General features: G+C 40.8%; 1 protein-coding gene across 2 annotated transcripts in view; it reads right to left on the bottom strand.

The window, feature by feature from the left end:
• The window catches only part of LOC149311473 (leucine-rich repeat-containing protein 1), a 118,341-nt gene that overhangs the window by 77,797 nt on the left and 21,084 nt on the right, over nucleotides 1-19,460 (bottom strand). For both annotated transcript variants that reach the window (XM_089531130.1, XM_089531129.1), the window contains exon 2: nucleotides 5,567-5,684. In XM_089531130.1, coding sequence (XP_089387256.1) covers nucleotides 5,567-5,684 — 118 coding nt within the window. The remainder of the gene's footprint in view (nucleotides 1-5,566; nucleotides 5,685-19,460) is intronic.

Raw genomic sequence — 19,460 nt, 5'->3', positions numbered from 1 at the left:
TACACACAAAAATATACACACAAAGAAAATCAGACACATATCATGCTAAACACAAACCAAGGTGCTTAAAGAGCAAACAGCTCTACCTAACTCAGTAGATGTTTGTTAAAGTAATACTGAACTGATGATTCAACTAAATCTTTGGAAGTCACAAGGCATTCTGACTTGAAAGGACAATCCTTCCCAACACAAATATTTCAGCCAGATCCAGGAAACAAGCAAAACCCATTTAGAAAATTTCAAAATAGACAAAAGCACAGCTATGTTACATTTTGGGGATATGGAAGAATGAGAGGCTAAGACTAGTCAAATGGGTATTCCAATTATTTAAGCCATACCAAGCAGAATTAGTGTAGAGAGCAATAGCACTTCCAGAAATGTTGTCCTAACCGCTGTTCATCTTAGGACTTATGAGCTGCCAGTTTCTGCTTGAGTTGTTTGCAGGGTGTAAATATTTGCATATCATTTTTTAAGGTGGTAGCTATTATGAAATATGAGATCTTTGTTACCACACCCTAATAGTTCTAATGTATCATAATGCTACCTGAGAAGCCTATAAAGACAGAATCATTTTCAGTTTATGAAATGAATAACTAGAAGGCCAAGAGAGCTATTATTAATACATGTTAGCTACTTTCCTTTACTTTATACTTACACTAAATAATAAAGTTATGAAGCAACCTTTAGACTACCACATTTCACTAACAGAGCTGACCTGATAAGAAACCTATTACTTGCATCAGATGAAATGGGCTGGCATCCACAAAAGCTTATGCCAAAAGAAATTTGTTAGTCCTCATGATGCCTCAGAACTCTTTGTTGTTGTTTCTAATGCAACAGATTAACACAGCTGTCTTCAGAAATGTAATACCGCAATCCTCAATATGTGAGACCAGTCTCACTGAAAAAGAAAGACAAATGAATGAGCTTGGCTATTACAATATTTTGTGTTTCTACATCAAAGGTCTACTTAAGACGGAAAGCTGCCTTAAGTCCTATACAAGGAGAAAGGTGGGATATGAATTAACTATTTAATTATTTAGATGGGAAAGACATATAGCAGGGAGGGAACACATGTGGCCTCCAGATTTTGTTGGGCTGCAACCCTCAACAGTCCAAGCCAGGATAGCCAGCAGTGAGGATCATGAGAGCCACAGTTATTACTTATATTTTGTATTTTTATTTCATGTTGAAATACTGTTAATTGTTTTATTATTGTTTCTGTTGTAATCCACCTTGATTCCTCCAGGAAAAGGCGGAATATAAATACATTATTTAAAAAAACAGCCTAGGAGTATCTGGAGGAATATGTGTCCCCCCACTCCTTGCTTGAAACAATGGAGACAAATAAGCAGTACAGCAAATGGCAGGGACCTTGAACACTAACTTCACAAAGCCTCATATAAACACATTATTTTCTCCTCTGCAGCAAAATAACCAGAATACTCACACAGAGCAACAGGTTGGCAGTTTGACAATTTCACCATAAGCAGGAGATACACAATATTTCATAATAGCAAGTAAATACACTTTCAAGATTTTCAGAAGCCCAAACAGAGTGATTCTGGCTGGGTTATCTCCCATACATAAATACGCGTGAAGAGAAGGGATGGGTCAGTTGTAAATTCTGACCGAGACTACTAGGTTTACCAAATGTGGGTGCTCAGGAGACCTTTAGGCTAGACAAGCACTTTTGAGCTCAAAGCATAAAGGAAAACTATGACATGAAGCAAAAGTATGCATCTTTAATCATGGAGGGATTTAGCACGGTGAAGGACAAGGTTGCATCAGAGATGCTGAGGCGCAGCCAAGACTCTAAAGAGCAGCTTCTATTTCCCCTTAATTAGGGATTACCAAGAGCCTTTTTGCACTTGCATGTACAATTCCTGCTATGGCCATTGCTGCTGTAAGTAGCAGCAGCTAGCTGCCAAGATCAAGAAAGAAACCAGACTTATTCCAAGAGGAGGTGTGGCAAACGTCCCCAGCCAGCCTGGCTGTGCTTGAAACTGAAATCTGATCTCAGTATGACCCACTGAATGTGCAGACTTAGGATATACATTTAGAGGAGCAGCTAATAGTATAGTTGTGTTTTGTTTTCTTTACTCAAAATTAATCTTAGGGAAATCAATCCAAACTTTCTCTCTAGTAAGGATGCCCACTTATGAACCAAATGATCTAGAACTAGTCTGAAGGCTCTATATCTGCCATTAATTTCAACAATCACCTTTTTCTTTTGACAATGTACACTGAAGTCATAGGAGGCCCAATCTGGATCAGGCATAAAGCAGAGGGCAAAAAGTGAATATCCTCCAACCCTACACACCCCACATTAGGGTTCTGATCCAAAACAGGGTTCCCTGCAGTTACTTTTGAGTAAGTAAAAGACAGTAGTGCTAGTCACATCTTCAAATTAACCTTTAGGCTAATTCCATCATGGATATGAACATATACAGTGGATCCCCACATTTGCTAGGATTAGGGACTCAAGACCCCTGTGAAAGTAGGGAAACTGCAAATTAAAAAAGCACTATTTTTTTAACCTGAGGGAATACCTCTAGGAAACTCTAAATCCTCCAGGGCACTGGAAGTAGATCACAGAATAGTGCTGGAGGACCTACAAATGCCTAGAGAAGTGTTTTCCCTAGGTCCTCCATTGCAACTCTATGGTCAACTTCTGGCAGAGCTGTGCTAGAGGACCTAGAGATTCCTGGAGATAACATACAGTGCTCCCTTGTTTTATGTGGGGGATCCGTTCTGGACACACACACACACCTGCATAAAACAAAAAATGTGTATGCTTGAGCCCCATTACAAGTAATGAGGCTTGTGCTCACAGCGGTGTGCAGAGCCCATGGCACAGCGCCGGAAGAAGCAGTACTGCTTTCAGCATATGCTGATAACAGCGTATAATGCTCCCGCGTATGACGCGGGCGCATTGTATTAATCAAATCTGCAAAAGTCAAAACCGGAAATGTGGAGGGCTGACTGTATCTCCTCCAGCATGACAACTTAAATCCTGTATAAGCTAATAAGGACAACAACATATATTAAAACTAGTATTTTCAAATGTTCAAAGTACATCACATACATTATCTAGTTTTTAACTACCCTGTAAAGCAAGTCAGAATTATTACCCTTCATATTTTGTAAGGCAGGAGTGAGCAAGTGTGACCCTCCAGATCAGGGGTAGGCAACCTTTTTGAGTCGGGGGCCAGGTTGCTGTCCCTCAGACAACTGGGGGGGCGAAGCCAGGAGTGGAGCTTCCACCCTCCAGGGGCAGAGCCACATGCCGGGGGTGGAGCTTCCACCGAAGCATCATCATCATCATCATCATCACCACCACTATCATTGTTACAGCAGACCTTTGTTACAGCACTTTGGAAAGTCACACTGTCTCACCTTCATAAATAATAAAAATAATGCAATGAAATAAAAAGCAATAATAAAAATAATGAAATAAAAAAACAAAAATAAGTGTTATATATTTTTAAAAATTAATGGAAAAAACCCAAGGCAGACCTGAAATGACTCACCTTTCCACCTCCTCCCCCTCTTTCTCCTCCTCCTCCTCTTTCTCATTGAGAGGGCATTTTGCAGAAAGAACACCCAGGGCAAGTAGTAATAATAATAATAATAATACTAATAAAGTTACAAGCAAGGAAATTACTAAAATGCAATTGAAAATAAACTGCAGCAAGCATGCACACAGTTTCAACCCAGAAAAGCCACAAGTTGGTGAGAGAGCATTTTGCAGAAAGAACACCCAGCTAACCCCCTCCCCCAATGAACCAACCTCTCGCCTTGCTGTGGCTGCAGCTGCTGCTCTGGCTCCCTTTCTCCCTCGCTCTGTACTCCTTCCTTCTGCCTCCTCCTCCTTTCCCTGCTCTTAGGAAGGAGGAGGAGGAGGGCGGAGGGCGAGGTGGAGCCTGCTGCAGGCCTGCTGCAGCCCCTGGAGCCCTGTTGAGGTGCTCCAGGGGCTGCACTGGGCCTACTAGATGGGCGCCACCATTTTGTTTTTCAAAATGGCGGCCGAAGTCTCGCGTGACCTTTGCCATCCTGAGGTCACGCAAGACTTCGGCCGCCATTTTGAAAACAAAATGGCAGCCGGAGCGGCGCGAAAACGGGGGAAATCGGCGGCAATCGGTGGCAGGACTGCGCAGGGGCCGGTAGGAAGGCCTTGGCGGGCCGGATCCGGCCCGCGGGCCGCAGGTTGCCAACCCCTGCTCCAGATACTGTGAGACTGCAAACTACAGCATTTTTCACCACTGCCTGTATGTGCGGAGAAAGTTCTAGTCCAATATCATCTGAAGACCCACAGTTCGCCACCCCTGGTGTAAGGCCACCTGATAATTTCATGGCAAAGAAAACATGTGAAACAGAGAAAATCTGAAACCTCTAAAGTACTATTTCCTAGCCTTTTTCTTCATTCCCACACCCCATCAGTATATATACATTTCCTCCCAGGTTTACCATATTGAGGGGGCATACAGTATAAGATACTCCTTTCAATCTATCTTTAAGCCTTGAACACTTTTCTGGCTAAGTAATAGGCTTCAATACAACGTTGAGGCCCTACGCAAACTCCTCTTCTCAAGGTCTTCCTCCACAGAGAAACTGAACATACACTAAAAGGTTTATGCACAACAAATGTGATAGGGACAGTACTTTGCTATGCTGCATCAGCATCATCAATTTCTTACCCACCTCTTCCTATGGATCAAGGTGAGGAACAACAGTTTAAAATACAACAGATGGGCACATAACATTAGTTAATATTCACCTCCATGGATACCTAGCTCCTTCAGTCAGAGAATGCTTCACCAGCACACTTTGCCATCCACTGATACTACACAGCATCCTGGTATTACAAAAGACCCAAACAATTATGGACTCCTTCAACTATATGCTTCACAACAGCAACTAAAAGACCAGATTTCTGTTACACAGATCTGCCCACAATTGTGCCACCCTAGGAAGACATCTCATGAAACTTCTCCATGATAGGATCTCAAACTCAGTAGCTTCTATTCCATATGACATGTATATGAGGCAGACCCCACATACCACAGTGGCAGTCAGCTAATACAGAAGTGTCAGTTTCAATGTGCCTCCAATGCAATCCACATAATGACTAGACTAGCCATAAGAGCCTATTCAAATACTCCAGAAGGAGATGATACCGCCAGCAATAGCCACATGTGAAACTAACATGTACTATAGAGGGAAGCCTATTGTGATAGTCTAGACCAGTTGTTCCCAGCCTTTGGTCCTACAGATGTTTTGGTCTTCAGCTCCCATAATTCTTGACAGTTGGCCAAGTTGGCTGATGCCTCTGGGAACTGAAGTCCCAAACAAATGGGAACCACTGGTCTATATCTGCATTTTTAAGTTGGGAATACAGACATGTAATCCTCTACATTTCAAGGCTGGGGGTGACACCCTAGGAGTGAGAAAGTGCACTGAATTATGATTGGCAGAAGAGATCTGTATTGAAACAGTTATGCTTTCCACGTCTTGAACCACAATGTAAAAGTCCATTAAGAAAGATCTGCACATGCAAGCTTACCATTTCGGGACAAATCAAGCTCTACCAGCTGCATGAAGTTTGCTATCTCTGGAGGAAGTCGCTGAATTTCATTATCACTAAGCCCAAGTTTTCGTAACTTTACAAGCTGAAAGAAAGGCTGAAAGAGAAAACAAGTGTCTGTTAGTACATAAAACCAATTACAGATAGGTCCTTTAAAAAAACCACTAAAGCTATAGTAGAAAAAAAGAGCCTAAAGCCATAGTAAAACTGAAGTGTCATAAGCTAGTAAACATTAAGCATTACTCTGTTAAGTGAGGCTGTCACAGTCAGCCCATGTTTCCATTTGACCAGTAGAAGGCAAATCAACAATATAATCAATACAGGGATAAAGCAATAGATGCTATTTTTGTACCATTGCTCCCATGATCTTTCACAGGCTTACACTCATCAGGTCAAGCTGATTAGGCCATGATTCCCACAGGCATATGGATGAACATCATCATCATTTCTACACTTGCATGCCCTAGGAATGCTCACAAATATATGTATATTAAACATGTGTGAGGCATAACAGTGCTGAACATTTAGCTTGGACAGGGCCACTAGGTAAATTTAGCAATATCTCCCCTACTCCTACTCCAGATTTGTAGGCAGCAATCCTCAACAACAACAACAATTTTATATCCCTCTTTTTCCCAAAAAATGGGATTTAAAGTGACTTACAATTTAAAAGAATACAGTTAAAAACATACAAAAGTGAGCATTAGAATTGAATTAAACTGTTACAATATTAAAATGCATCACTCATCAAAAGGGCAAAATGCAATTAAAAAAGATAAAAGCACTTAAAAGCAGTACACTTAAAGTAGTGCAGCACCCCCAGTCCATTCTTTAAAGACCTCCTGCTTTAAAAGTCTGTCTGAATAAAAATGTCTTAGCCTCCCAATGGAATGACAACAAGGACTGGCCTCCCTGGGAAGGGACTTCCAGGTTTAGAGGCAGCCACCAATAAAGCCCTCTCTCATGTCCCACCAACTGTGATTGTCATGGTGGTAGGAGTGATAAGATGGGCCTCTCCTGAAGATCTCAGAACCTGGACCTATTCATACATGGAGCTATATGGTCTGCCAAATAGCCTTTACCTGAGCTATATAGGGCTTTATAGGTCATAACCAGCACTTTGAATTGTGTCCAGAAACCAGCCATTGGAGCTGTTTCAACAGGGGTGTTGTGTGGTCTCTGTAACCCACTCCTGTTAAACGGCTGGCTGCAGCTCTTTGGACTAGCTGAAGTTTCCAAATACTCTTCAAAGGCAGCCTCAAATAGAGCATGTTACAGTAGTCCAAACAGAATGTAACTGGCCAGATCCAGCATCTCAAGGAACGGGCACAGTTGGTGTACAAGCTTTAGATGTGTAAAAGTATTCCTGGTTATTGCAGAAACCTGGGCCTCCAGGTTCAAAGCTGAGTCCAGGAGTACACCCAAACTGTAAGCCTGTGTCTTTTGGGGGAGTGCAACCTGATCTAACACAGGCTGAATTCCTATTCCTTGATCTGCCTTCCAACTGACCAGGGACACCTCTGTCTTGCCTGGACTAAATTTCAGTTTTTTGCCCTTATCCATACTGATAACCCACACTGATTTAGGATGAAGGTAAAGGTAAAGGTTTCCACTTTGACAAGGCAGTCAACTTATGTCTGACTGTAGGGGGCAGTGCTCATCTCCATTACTAAACCAAAAAGCCAGCATTGTCAAAGACGACTCTGTGATCATGTGGCCAGCAGGACTACATAGAACACTGTTACCTTCCAAACAAAGTAGTACCTATTTATCTACTTGCACTTTTACATGCTTTTGAACTGCTAGGTTGGCAGAAGCTGAGACTATTGGCAGGAGCTCACTCCGTCATGTGTCACTTGGACCTCAAACTGCCAAGTTGCTGATCTTGCAATCATCAGAGCCAGCTTAACCACTGAACCACCACATCCCCTTAGAACCAAGACTGAGGTGGAGATGAGTAGCAGAGTTAGATATCATCCACATATTAATGGCATCACACCTTAAAACTCCCCCCAAAAAACAAAACAAAAAAATCTCCCAGCAGTTTCATGTATATGTTGAATAGCAGAGCAGACAAAGCAGAACCCTTAGGGACCCCATAGGCCAATGGCCAGGAGGTTGAGCAGAAATCCCCTTAGGATTTGTGCCCCCAAGGAAAAAAACAGAGTCACTATACAACAGTACCTCCAAGCTCCATCCCAGAGAGGTGGCCCAGAAGGATACCATGGTCGATAGCATTGAAAGCCACTGAGAGGTCCAGCAGAACTAACAGGGACACATTCTCCCTGCCCAGTTTCCCACATAGGTCATCCACCAAGACAACTAAGGCTGTTTCTGTTCCATAGCCAGGCCTGAAAGCAGACTGAAATTGACATAAATAACTAATTTAATCCAGAAACAATATATCTGTTGTTAGGAAACATGGGTGTTGTTGTCTCATGTTCTGCTAGTAGTTCTACTGTAGGCTTCCCCCAGGCAACTCGTCTGCCATTGTGGGATAAGAATGATAGACTTGACAGGCATGTATGTGGTCTAGGCTGAGGACGTTCTTATGACTCTACACTCAAAGTTTTTCTAGTAACTTACCATGAAGATCTACCAGATCCTTTTGAGTGTTCTCTGCCAGAAAAACCTGAGATATTTATTCTCATCTTCTAAACCATGTTGACTCAGTGCAAAGAGCTGATAATCCTTTTTTTTTGCTTCCCCTCCCCCTTGATATTTTTTATCATTCCTACACTAAATACTGCTGGATTTCTCAAAAACACACTTTGGAATCAAACAATCCAAATGTTTTGGATGATATTAACAGACCCTGCCTCTAAAACCACCCTTCGAAAGGTTATCTGTGCCATGGCAATGCTACACACAGAATATCCCATGTGAAGGGGATCCCAAATGATCTAGAGCCCCAAACACAGATAGAAAGCTTATGTACACAGAGCCCTGTTTATATATATGGTACACAAGTGGAGATGGGGCCAGTGGGCACAGTGTCATCACCCTCTTCCCACTGCCTTTATGTATTCTATCAATACATCTCAGAAGAAAAGAGAGAACTTCATTTTCTGAAGCACAACAGCAGCCCTCATTATGCTGATGTGCTCCAGGATGACTCTTTTGGTCAGAATGAGTATTTCTGTAAACTTAGTTGTTCTTAACACTATAAAGCAGTGCTTCGTCTTCATAATCTACATATTTAAATAAATTGCACAGTTTGCCCCTTAACTGAATATTAAACTTTGTGCAGCAGTAGCATACCTTGCTCACATAAACCTTAGCATGCTCAAATTACTTGGGTCTGAATTTTGTAACAAGGTCATTCTTTTGTCACAACAGTGTGTTTCTACTATAGGGCATACTGGATAGCTGCCTAGTATTCAGTTTTTTCAGAGGTTGGAAGTAGTTACAGAAAACCAATTATTCGTAAAGAATTTCTTTCCCCAACAATCAAGGCATAACTATAGCAGATTATGACTAACAGATTATTATTGAAATAATAAAGGATAACTTCACGTGTTTTGCAATGTAACTGCAACTTTCAGTTACTTTTATAGTTAAATGAAAAAGGAGGAATACCGAGTGTTTGAAATGCTGACTGGTAGTGTGTTATGGGGACTGAGGCTGTGGCAAAGTGGCTGATAAGAAAGTATGTTCTGCATTCCGAGGTGCTTTTTGTTAAAGTAATTATTTTAGTTACTTTTTTAAAAAAAACTGGATGGTTCGTTATACATTTAGATTTGCAATCACAAATTTATTCCCTCCATTGAAATGAATGTGAAACTCATTCTTAGTGAATATGTACACGTGACACCCTCCAGAAGAATTCCAGGAACAGGAAGGGAAAGAGATAATTTTCCTATGAAAAGTAATGGAAGAAAAAAAGAAAACAAGAACTAGGACCTGCTGGTGCCAGACACTGCCCATTTTAAGATTCAGATCTGGCATGCAATGAAATGTTTGCTTATAATTCTCTAGTGATTAATACTGTGTGCTGACCCCAAGGTGCCTGTAGTGTTTGGCAAAATAATTAATATTTGCAGAAGCCAAAAGCAGGTTTTGTAAACAACCGGAACAAAGAACGAGCTAAGAAGATCAGCCACCAATGACAGTGTTGAAAATATACCATCTTAAATTGGTGTAGATTTGCTGGGGTTATTTTGATTGAAATTCTTTAAAATTATATAATAACAGATGGAAAAGATATTCCACCTCAACAATAGGAGGAATTTCTTGACAGTAAGAGATGCTCAACAGTGGAACACTTTCCCTCGGAGTGTAGTGGAGTCTCCTTCCCTGGAGCTCTTTAAACAGAGGCTGGATGGCCATCTGTCAGGTATGCTTTGACTGAGAGTTCCTGCATGGCAGAATGGGGTTGGACTGGATGGCCCTTGTGGTCTCTTCCAACTCTATGATTCTATGATTCATGATATATTTACTCTTCTTCAACACAGAGAGTTATAAATGTCACGTGTTTTTTTAAATGTTTTTCCCTAAGCCAGCCCAATTTATCTGTCCTGGCAGGGACATATCTAGGATGTTGGGAGGGGGGGAGGTCCAGACTAAGTGCCACCATTATAATGGGGCTTGGGTGCGGCGGTGCAGCAGCACACACCATTCATTTTTCTAATGGAAGGGGGGGTCCGGACCCCAAGAACACTCCCCCCCAGCTACGTCCCTGGTCCTGGGTGCCTTGAGTCCATAGGATACCTATATATAGGTGTTACATTTCAGTAAGGAGCATATAAAGGGTATCTGTAAAGGATAAAATGTATGCAGGCTCAGTTCTTATAGTTGGTCTTTGGACTTTATCTGTGAGGAGTCAATTGTGCAGTTCAAATCCAGATGAATAATAGGATGTGTATGGATCCTAAACTACACTGTACATATCAGGCATCTCATGGTCTCTGAGATAATGCAGATGTGATTTCAGTCTCCCACTATATGTGTGATCTGTGGAATATCACATAAAGGGGCGCACTGCCTCTCAGATTACAGAAATATTTTCTTATGGGAAATGGCCGAATGGAAAACTGAAACTAATTTTTAGGGGAAAATAAAACCAGATCTTATGAACTGTTACATATATGGTGAGTACTGCAGTCATATAGAAAAGATCCAGTAAGCCACAAGAACCTTCCATTGGGACCTCTGTGCAGACACAAAAGTCACAGAGTTCATAAAGACGAACCAAACTAATAGCAATAGCAAGAACACTTCTATACCACTTATCAGTGAACTAGCACTCTCTAAATGGTTTACAATTCGTAAGCAAACTGCATCCAACAAACTGGGTACTCACTATATGAAACTATATATCTCCTCAATTCTAACAGCATTATTATACACTGGCCAATGTCGTTCTCCTATCATAAGACTTATTTCTTCTCTTTATCTATAAGCTGACATTTTAAGATACTCAAAAGAACCCTTAAAAGGTGCTTACACGATCTCCAACCCCTTATTAATGTAGCAATGCTGTATTAAGTAACATCACAAGTTTTATTTCTGAAGAGTAGGTATTTCAAGGGAGAAAGAGAATGTACATGTAAAGCTAAGGAACTTGAGTAGTTACAAGTGAATATCTGTTTAACATTTTCATCAGCAACAAGAACAAGTTTTTTTACAGTTGCATCAGTTGTCAGACCACAAGAGAAGGCTGCAAACACACAAACCACTTATTAAGCACTCCTACAAAGTAGAAACAAAACACCACTTAAAGACGAGTAAAAAGAGCAAGCCTTTGACATTATATCAAGTAGGTCCAGGAAGCCATGTTGCAGATCACACCATTTTTATATCTACTCTCATATAAGAGATGCAGCAACAAACTTTGGCTTGTTATGTGAATAAGCAACCATATGCTTCCTGTTTTCATAACATGTTGCAAACCCTTGCCTGTCTAAACCCTGATTTCCTATCATGATTGCAGAGCAAGTCAGTGCAAACTAATCTTGGCTCAACAGAATGACAAACTAGGATCTGGTTCAAACAAGAATTTGAGGATGAATCTTACATGCACGCTAAGCTCAATGTTCAAGGCAGTCCATACTTTGGGGTGTCATTATGTTGGACTATCCTTATGTTTGCACAGAGGTCAAAATGATATCAAACCATTCTGTTTTTATTATTTCACCACACCTGCAAAAGCAGTGAGAATCCTGTGGACTGCAACTACCAGCCCTTCCCAGGGCTGCTGGGAGTGGCACTCCAATATCACTTCTGCCCTATTCCCATCCCTGCCCTACAGGAACATAAACTATTTTGATCATGATAATTAAAGTGAATTACAATTAAAACATTAACTGTTTTCATTGTACAATTTCAAGTGTCCTGTTTTCTTTTTGTAATAAACCACAAAAACTCTTTTCCATTAACTATACTGTGAACTAACTAGTCTACTTGAACCATTTTAAGCATTCTGACACTGAGATACCATGACTAGGGCCCGTTACAGACCGCCCAAAAGGGGTGGTCTTGGGACGCTGCCGGTTGCAGCGCAGAGGAGGAGCAGCAGGCAAACCGCGCGACTCCTCCGCGCTGCAAAAAAGGAGTGCAGAAATTGCACTCCTTCCGGCAACCCGGAAGAGCCACCGCAAGTGCCAAAGCGCGCACTCACGACGGCTCTTCCGGGTTTAGATGTCCGGACGCTGTGCGTCCGTTACGTCAAGATGGCCGCGCCTGTCTGTATAGGGTGCCGCCATCTTGCCGTACGGAATACGCGCGAGGGGCAAGGCGCGTCCGGAAGCGCCGCCCCTCACGCGTATTCCTGGCGCAACGACGGTGCTGCTTAGGCCCGTCTGTAAGGCGCCTCAGTGTCAGAATGAAAAAAAACCCACAGGTCAGGTAGACAATGCCCTTCACAATAAAGTTAGCATGGAAGATTTTTTAGGATTATGACATGAAGAAGAACTTTGGTGTAGTATAAACGTTTAACCACTACGATTTCTTACCATGATTTAGCTGTGACTTTTGCCTACCTTATCTCCCAAGAAAAGAAAAACCATGGAGAGAATGCCCAAGAGAAAATTACCAACCCATGAAGCCCAGAAAAGAGATTACTCCTTTAAACAAAAATTAAAATTGGATTTGCAGAGATAGCCCAGTTTGAAACCTGAGACATGGGCATGGGTTTAAAAAAAATGGGAAAGTACTGCTCTAAATTTGAAAAACTGTAAAATTATAATCTGCTAGCTTTTGAGCCTAAAAAGGTGTTGAAAACATTCCACACCTAATCTGCATTTCCAGCTATTATTATATAGTTTCTGTATTTTCTAGCAAAGCTAAAACAGCATTTGGCACACAAAGCGCAGCTGTCAATGCAGCTAAAGTTAAACAATAAACACTGCAGGCTGTTTCACACATAAAAATTTCAACATGAGAGGGAAATATACATGGAGTATAGACTCCAGTGCATAAAATGTATGTTGCAAGGGGCTGTGTGCCTTCAAGTTGTTTCTGACTTATGGCAACTGTAAGGGATTTTCTTGGCAAGATTTGTTCAAAGGAGGTTTGCCATTGCCTTCCCCTGAGGCTGACAGCATCCAAGGTCACCCAGTGGGTTTCATAGCTGAGTGAGAATTGAACCCTAGTCTCCAGAGTTGTAGTCCTATGTTCAAACCACTACCCTACGCTGGCTCCTTACTGTGTTATTACATAATATAATAGAGAGCATGAGGATAAGGCTGATTATCTGGGGCTAAGGCAGGTTCCAAATCCAATTCAAATGGAGAAGAAGTCTCCCCCAACACATTAATAACTGCCTGCCTTTTTTGGCAGGTAAGACATTGACAGCGGTTTCCCACCTTATGAAAAGAAATAGCAGCAGTAGCAAAAGCCAGCCTTCCAGGCAATGGGGCAGGATTTGAGAGACATCTCTTACGGATCACCACATTTTAGCACAAATATCTACGGAGGAACAGCTTTTCACAGCACCATCATTTTCCTGCCCAAGTGATCATGGGATAGTCTGTCATCCTAATGCTTTCTAGGTTCTTGCTGTACATGCATCACCCCAAGAAACCTCAGATGATCAGCACCCAGGCTTCCAGCAACTATCTACAAAACAGGCATGCATATTTTTTCCACCCAGTGAGCCTAACTCCAGCCCTATCAAGTTTTAAAAACTATTTACCAATGGTGTTTCATTCTCACCATCACTCCCAACACATACAGTGTGTGTGTGTGTGTGTGTGTGTGTGTGTGTGTGTGTGTATGTGTATGTGTGTGTGTACACACACTGCTTCACAGGACTCCTAGATCTAGGATCATGTGCACTTGCCTCCAGAATCCCCTCCTGATCCCCATCATCCATAAGACAATAGACATGGCAGCCTCAAGCAGCATACCCTTAAAATGTTTCCTAGTGCCAACCCAGATTTTTGCTGAGCTTTGGCACTCAGTGTATGACCCATCATTGAATGAGAACATACACCTGTGTGTGGATGGAGCTATTTATTTATTTAGTAATTGTCACTTAGGACTTTTTAAATGTCCTTACACCCAAAGGTCTGTAGGCAACGGATGCATCACATAAGTGTTGTTGCACTACTAGAATCTTTCCTTGTGTGTGTATGTGTCTTCCAAGTCGCCTGTCAACCTGTGGTGCCCCCATGAACTTCATTCATCTTAGCTTTCAAGGTCAGATAGGATCTGGTGCCATTAAGGTATTTAAACTTTCTCTAAGGACACAGTGAATACCAAATAAAGAGAACAGATATTTCTCCTATGTATCAACTAATTACATGTTAGAAGGCACAGTTAATATCTGTAGATATATTGGTCTAAACCAGGAGTGGGCAAATTTAGCCAAGAGACCATCTGCACCCATCCAAAGGATGGTTTGTGACCCTCAACATCTCCAGAGTGCTCAGACTTACATCTTCTGGGGGAAAGTGGGTATGAACCGCTGCTCTTGGAAGCCTCTGTGTGCAACTACTGTATTTAGTTTTTGAACTAGTTAAAAGACCTCCCCCAACTGTTTAACATAAAGAGTACTAATTTTTGAGAGTCAGAAGTGGACTTCCAGCCACTTAAGGGAGGGAGGTTATTTTATATTTTGGTAATCCATGCAGTCCCCAGAAGGTCCCAGGGGAAAAAGTGGCCCCCAGACTGCCACAGTTGCCCGCCCACGGCCTAAACCCAATTGGTAGCCCCAGATACAGCAGACTCATTGAATTTCTATTGCTAATTCAACCCAAACACTTTATCACACAAACCTCAGCCTCAAAAATCATTATTATTATTATTATTATTATCATCATTATCATTTCCTACCTGCCTCTTCCCAAGGACCAAGGTAGGGAACAACAACAAGGAACAGAAAACATAATCATTTAAAAGATATCAGTTAAAGTACACATCTATTTCAAATGACTAACAACATATACACATATTAAAATTCATCACTCAAAATTCATCATTTAAAATAATAACAATGGCCTGTTTCTACTTTTTAATCCCAACCAGAGTAGACCACTGGTTCAACTGAACTTTCACAGGGCTGATCTACAATTGGGGAAAGCTGGTGTAGTGGCAAGTAAAAACAAAACAAAACAAAAACAAAAACAGGACTATTTCCTCTCCTTTTAAAGAAGCTAGGATAGTAGCTTAAGAGTTATGGTGCAGCAGGAGCCAAGCCACACCAATAATAAGGAAAAATACCTTTCTGTCACACCTAGGCAATAAAATCAACGAGTTTTCTTTATGACAGAAAACTGGATATGTCATCTACTTTTTAAGTCACCTCAGTTTTAATGAGAGCGTGATCACTAACTCAACAATTGAATACAGCACACACACAAAAGCAGCTCTGACACCTCCAACCCACCAGTTTGTTTTGGACATCAATCAACCTGAAAGACTAGTCATATAGGAACAGGAACTGCCCTTTGTTCTGCTTGCTTAACACAAGTGGAACAAAAACCTTCATGATACATCCAAGCACAAGGCTGAGGAAAGGAAGTTTCTGCTTCTTAGGAGCTAGCCTGTACAGGACAGAAAATGCTCCAAATTCCTAAGACACCAGCAGCAATTTTCTAGGCGCCTAGAATTTTTCCATCCATGTGCTAGTATGCAATACAATCCTGCTGCTGTGCACACCGTAAAGAGTTCACAGGGTCACAGCACTCGCCTTTAATACACACGCAGTAACAAAAGGACTGTTAATCAGGGTGACAAAAGTCTCAACATTTTCCACTCATTCAAAGAGCATTAAGAATGGAGTAGAGATCCTGATCCACGACATGACAACATTCCAGGTTAATCTTTGCAGAGCTCCCGTCCTCTTTTTTTTTAAAGGTTTGGATTGACCGAAGATTGTGAGAACAATCCCTGGGCCTATTTAGGAAGGAATCCATGTTCTTATCACCTTTTCAGATCATGCTGATGGAAACAGTTAGCTAATGCTGACTAAGAACTACCCAGGTCTACACACATTTACCACCACAAATGGCCACAGCTTTCACAATGCTCCAAATAGCAGCTGTTCCTCTGACCACAGTATTGTTTGGAATTGTATTATGTTTAAAAAAGTAGAAATAAAAATTAGAGTGTATGTTTTTAATATGGTTTAATTTGGCTCCACTTTGAATAGCAATCTTTTTAACATGTAAGCCAGAAAGTCCTGGGTTTTGGGAAAAGATGGGATATAAATAAAGATGGTGATGATGACAAAGACAACAACAAATAAATAAATAAATAGTATAGAGTAGTTGTTCATGTGCATAAGCAATACTCCCTAATCCACCCTTCCTTCAAATGTCTTATACTACAAATCCTGTCATCCCTGGTCGTTGCTTCTTGCTTTCTAGAGTGGTAGGGACATGCAAAAAAAATGACATCAAAAACATTAGCAGACTTTTAAAAGTTACCTTTTGAATGTATTCCATTAGGTAACTCATTACAAAACCGCCCCCCCCCCCAATAATTTGTTACTGTCACAAGGTATTAGGTATGATTAATAACACAAGATGTTGTTAGCTATGTTACCACACACTACAGCAGTTCTTTTCTGATTAGACATTATTGCAACTACTTCAAACTATTTCAGACTAACCAAAAATGCTTAACAGATCATGTAAAGCCACATTTCTGACCTTCTAAACTAAATAAAACAAATGTGACACTGTTCTGTATATTTTTAAAAGTTAAAAAATTATAATAACAGTTTTAGTTCTGGTGAATGTACAGGTGACTTTATAACTAGATATTGATTCATATTATTAAGTCTATTTGTGATTTTATAGTCACTCCTTTTACAAATCAATAATATATATCCATATTTACTATTTATTTGAAGTATTTCTACATTACCTACCTGCCCCTAAGGGCAGTGCACAACAAATAAAAACATTTAAAACAGCATGGTAGACAGATGTCTAAGCATAATGATTTGAAAAACATTAATGACAACTTTGAAACTACCATGTTTGCCTAACACTATGTTAACATCCATTCACTGTTAACTCAATTTTATGAGTGATGTGTTGGGGATCCCCCCCATGGAAAAAAATATGTACTGGAGATGTTCATTTCCCATAGCCTTTCAAAAAAACTGAGTCAACTTGTCCACGGGTCAAAGTACTGTACTTTAACTCTCATTATAAAAGGAACCATTCCCAGGAAAAAGGCAGAAAAATGATCTGTTTTGGAAGCACTGACTTCCCCTCAACTCTCTCATCCATCCAGCCTTTAGTGTGAGCACAAACAGTATGCCTGCTGGTATTTTGTAAGTTCTTTGGCATTGTTTTCCTTTCCTTCATCCTTTAAATCCTTTGTTATGTGCCCCTAGGTTTTACTCTCTATTTATCCATGAGTCATATCAAAATCCATAATTGTGCCCCCAAAACCTGCCCTCGACCTTTACATGAGGTCAACTTATAGTCAAGTATATATGGTAACCATTGCCTTTTGGTAGTGGTGATGAATCTTAAACTGATGCACTTGACATAAAGCATGAAATATTTCAACCATAAAAATGTGCTTTAAAAGTAATATTTAAAAGTAACTAGAAACCATTCCTCACTCCTACCACCATCTATTTTTTCATTGTTCCCACTATGTTATACCTTTGCCACTTCCATACATACTTCATAATAACAAACTGCAGGTTACTTGTAATTCATCACTACTGCTTTTAAAGAAGGCTGCTCTGAAACAATACAGTTAAATCACACCAACAACATAGTAAGTTCCTCCCATTAGGAACTTACACATTCCATCATCAATGCCATATGGAATAGTTTCTTTTCAATTGCACTGCATATAGACTGGTCTTTAATGAACTCACATCTGAGTAATAATTCTAAACTTAGTCCACCAATTCATTTAAACCAGTCCCTTCCCTCACAAGCCCCCCTCCCCCCAAAAAAAACAGAGTGTAATCTTGCCAACCATTAAGGGTGCATACCTACTGTTATATTACAATGATGAATTTCTAAATTAGCCACCATTTTGAATACAGTACAAGTGAAATGCTAGTTAACTGCAGCTTGACAGAGAAATTGAGCAGATGAAGCTTTCCCCACTAAATAATGTACCCCCATGAAAAGAAAGGGTGCCTGTTCCACATCTGTTGTTTATTCAGCTGTTATTAATAACAGGCATAAAAGAGTGGTGCTACCCTAGTTCAAGTCAGTCATACATCAATTGGTGGTGAATCAGTAACTCAGTTTAGACAACAGAAGTAGGGATTGTTGGTAAGTCATAAAGAAGAGCAAATTAAGAGCATTAAAATGACATAAGCCATTAAGTATCAAGAGCACTCATCTACAAAATGTAGGTGTGGCTCATGTACTGTATGTTAGCATAACAGAAACATTGAAAGGATAAACAAAAGGTCAACTGGGAACAGAGTGAAGCATCAGCGAATATGGGCACTTGCCTGACAATCTAGTATAGGTTGGCTAATACAGCTTTGGCAACTCTGTCCAGAAAAGTCTCATCCGTCCTCATCTGTCAATACACATTGGTACACACTAGTGAAACCATTCAGTGAAATAAGGACTTTCTGACACAAAGGAGATCGTTGCCATAAAGCAGAAGTTGGAAGCATGACTTTTTTGGACTACAAAAAACAACATTCCCAGCCACCATAATACTGGAGAATTCTGGAACTGTAGCCCCAAAAATAACCTTTCCAACCTCTGCTTCAAAGTTACTGATAGACAGTCTCCACTGATAGAGCCTAACACTGCATGGGCTCACTTCAGTAATGCACTGCACTGAGATGGTTGCTTTGTTTTATTTCCCTGTGGGCAGGGATTTACTCTCCCCCTTCCCCTGTCCATTTATATAGAATGAGCAGCAATAGCAGTAAAGATTAAAGAGCATCTGCTGCGAGACTCATGAGATCACAGCGGACAAGGGGGAAAGCTTTCACCTCCAGCTGCTGCAGAGATAACCTATAATCATACATCATTACAGGATGCTACTGAATCTGTGGCCAGTTGAACTGGGAACAGGGACACAGTTCACAATAACCAGGGACAAGATAGATACTCAAGCTCAGCAGTGAAGGAGGAAGAGACATAGCTATGGCAGCTAATTTATCATAAATTAGGGGCCAGCGTTCTGCATTTCGTTGGTGCAAACTGTGAAGCCACTAAAAACCAACAGGAGAACTGTTAAGACAAAGAAGGATAGCATGGAACAGCCTGTCCTTTCATCACCTGGAAATGAGATGACTACTATGAACGTGCACCAAGATCAAAGGCAAAATAAAACAAATTGCAGGTTACATGTACTTCATCGCTACTATAATGTTCAATTTTAAATTGCGTTTGGCCTTTTTTTAAAAAATCATTCTGACATTTTTATTCTGGATCCAGGTCACTAACCACTGGATATATTTTTTAAGAAGACATGTTTCAAA

The sequence above is a fragment of the Sceloporus occidentalis genome, unplaced genomic scaffold (genome assembly GCF_023333645.1).
Source record: "Sceloporus occidentalis isolate IW3139 unplaced genomic scaffold, rSceOcc1.0.p SCAF_6, whole genome shotgun sequence".
Classification (NCBI taxonomy): Eukaryota; Metazoa; Chordata; class Lepidosauria; order Squamata; family Phrynosomatidae; genus Sceloporus; species Sceloporus occidentalis.
Note: the sequence above shows the minus strand (reverse complement) of the source record. Positions and strands in the feature narration are given on the sequence as shown.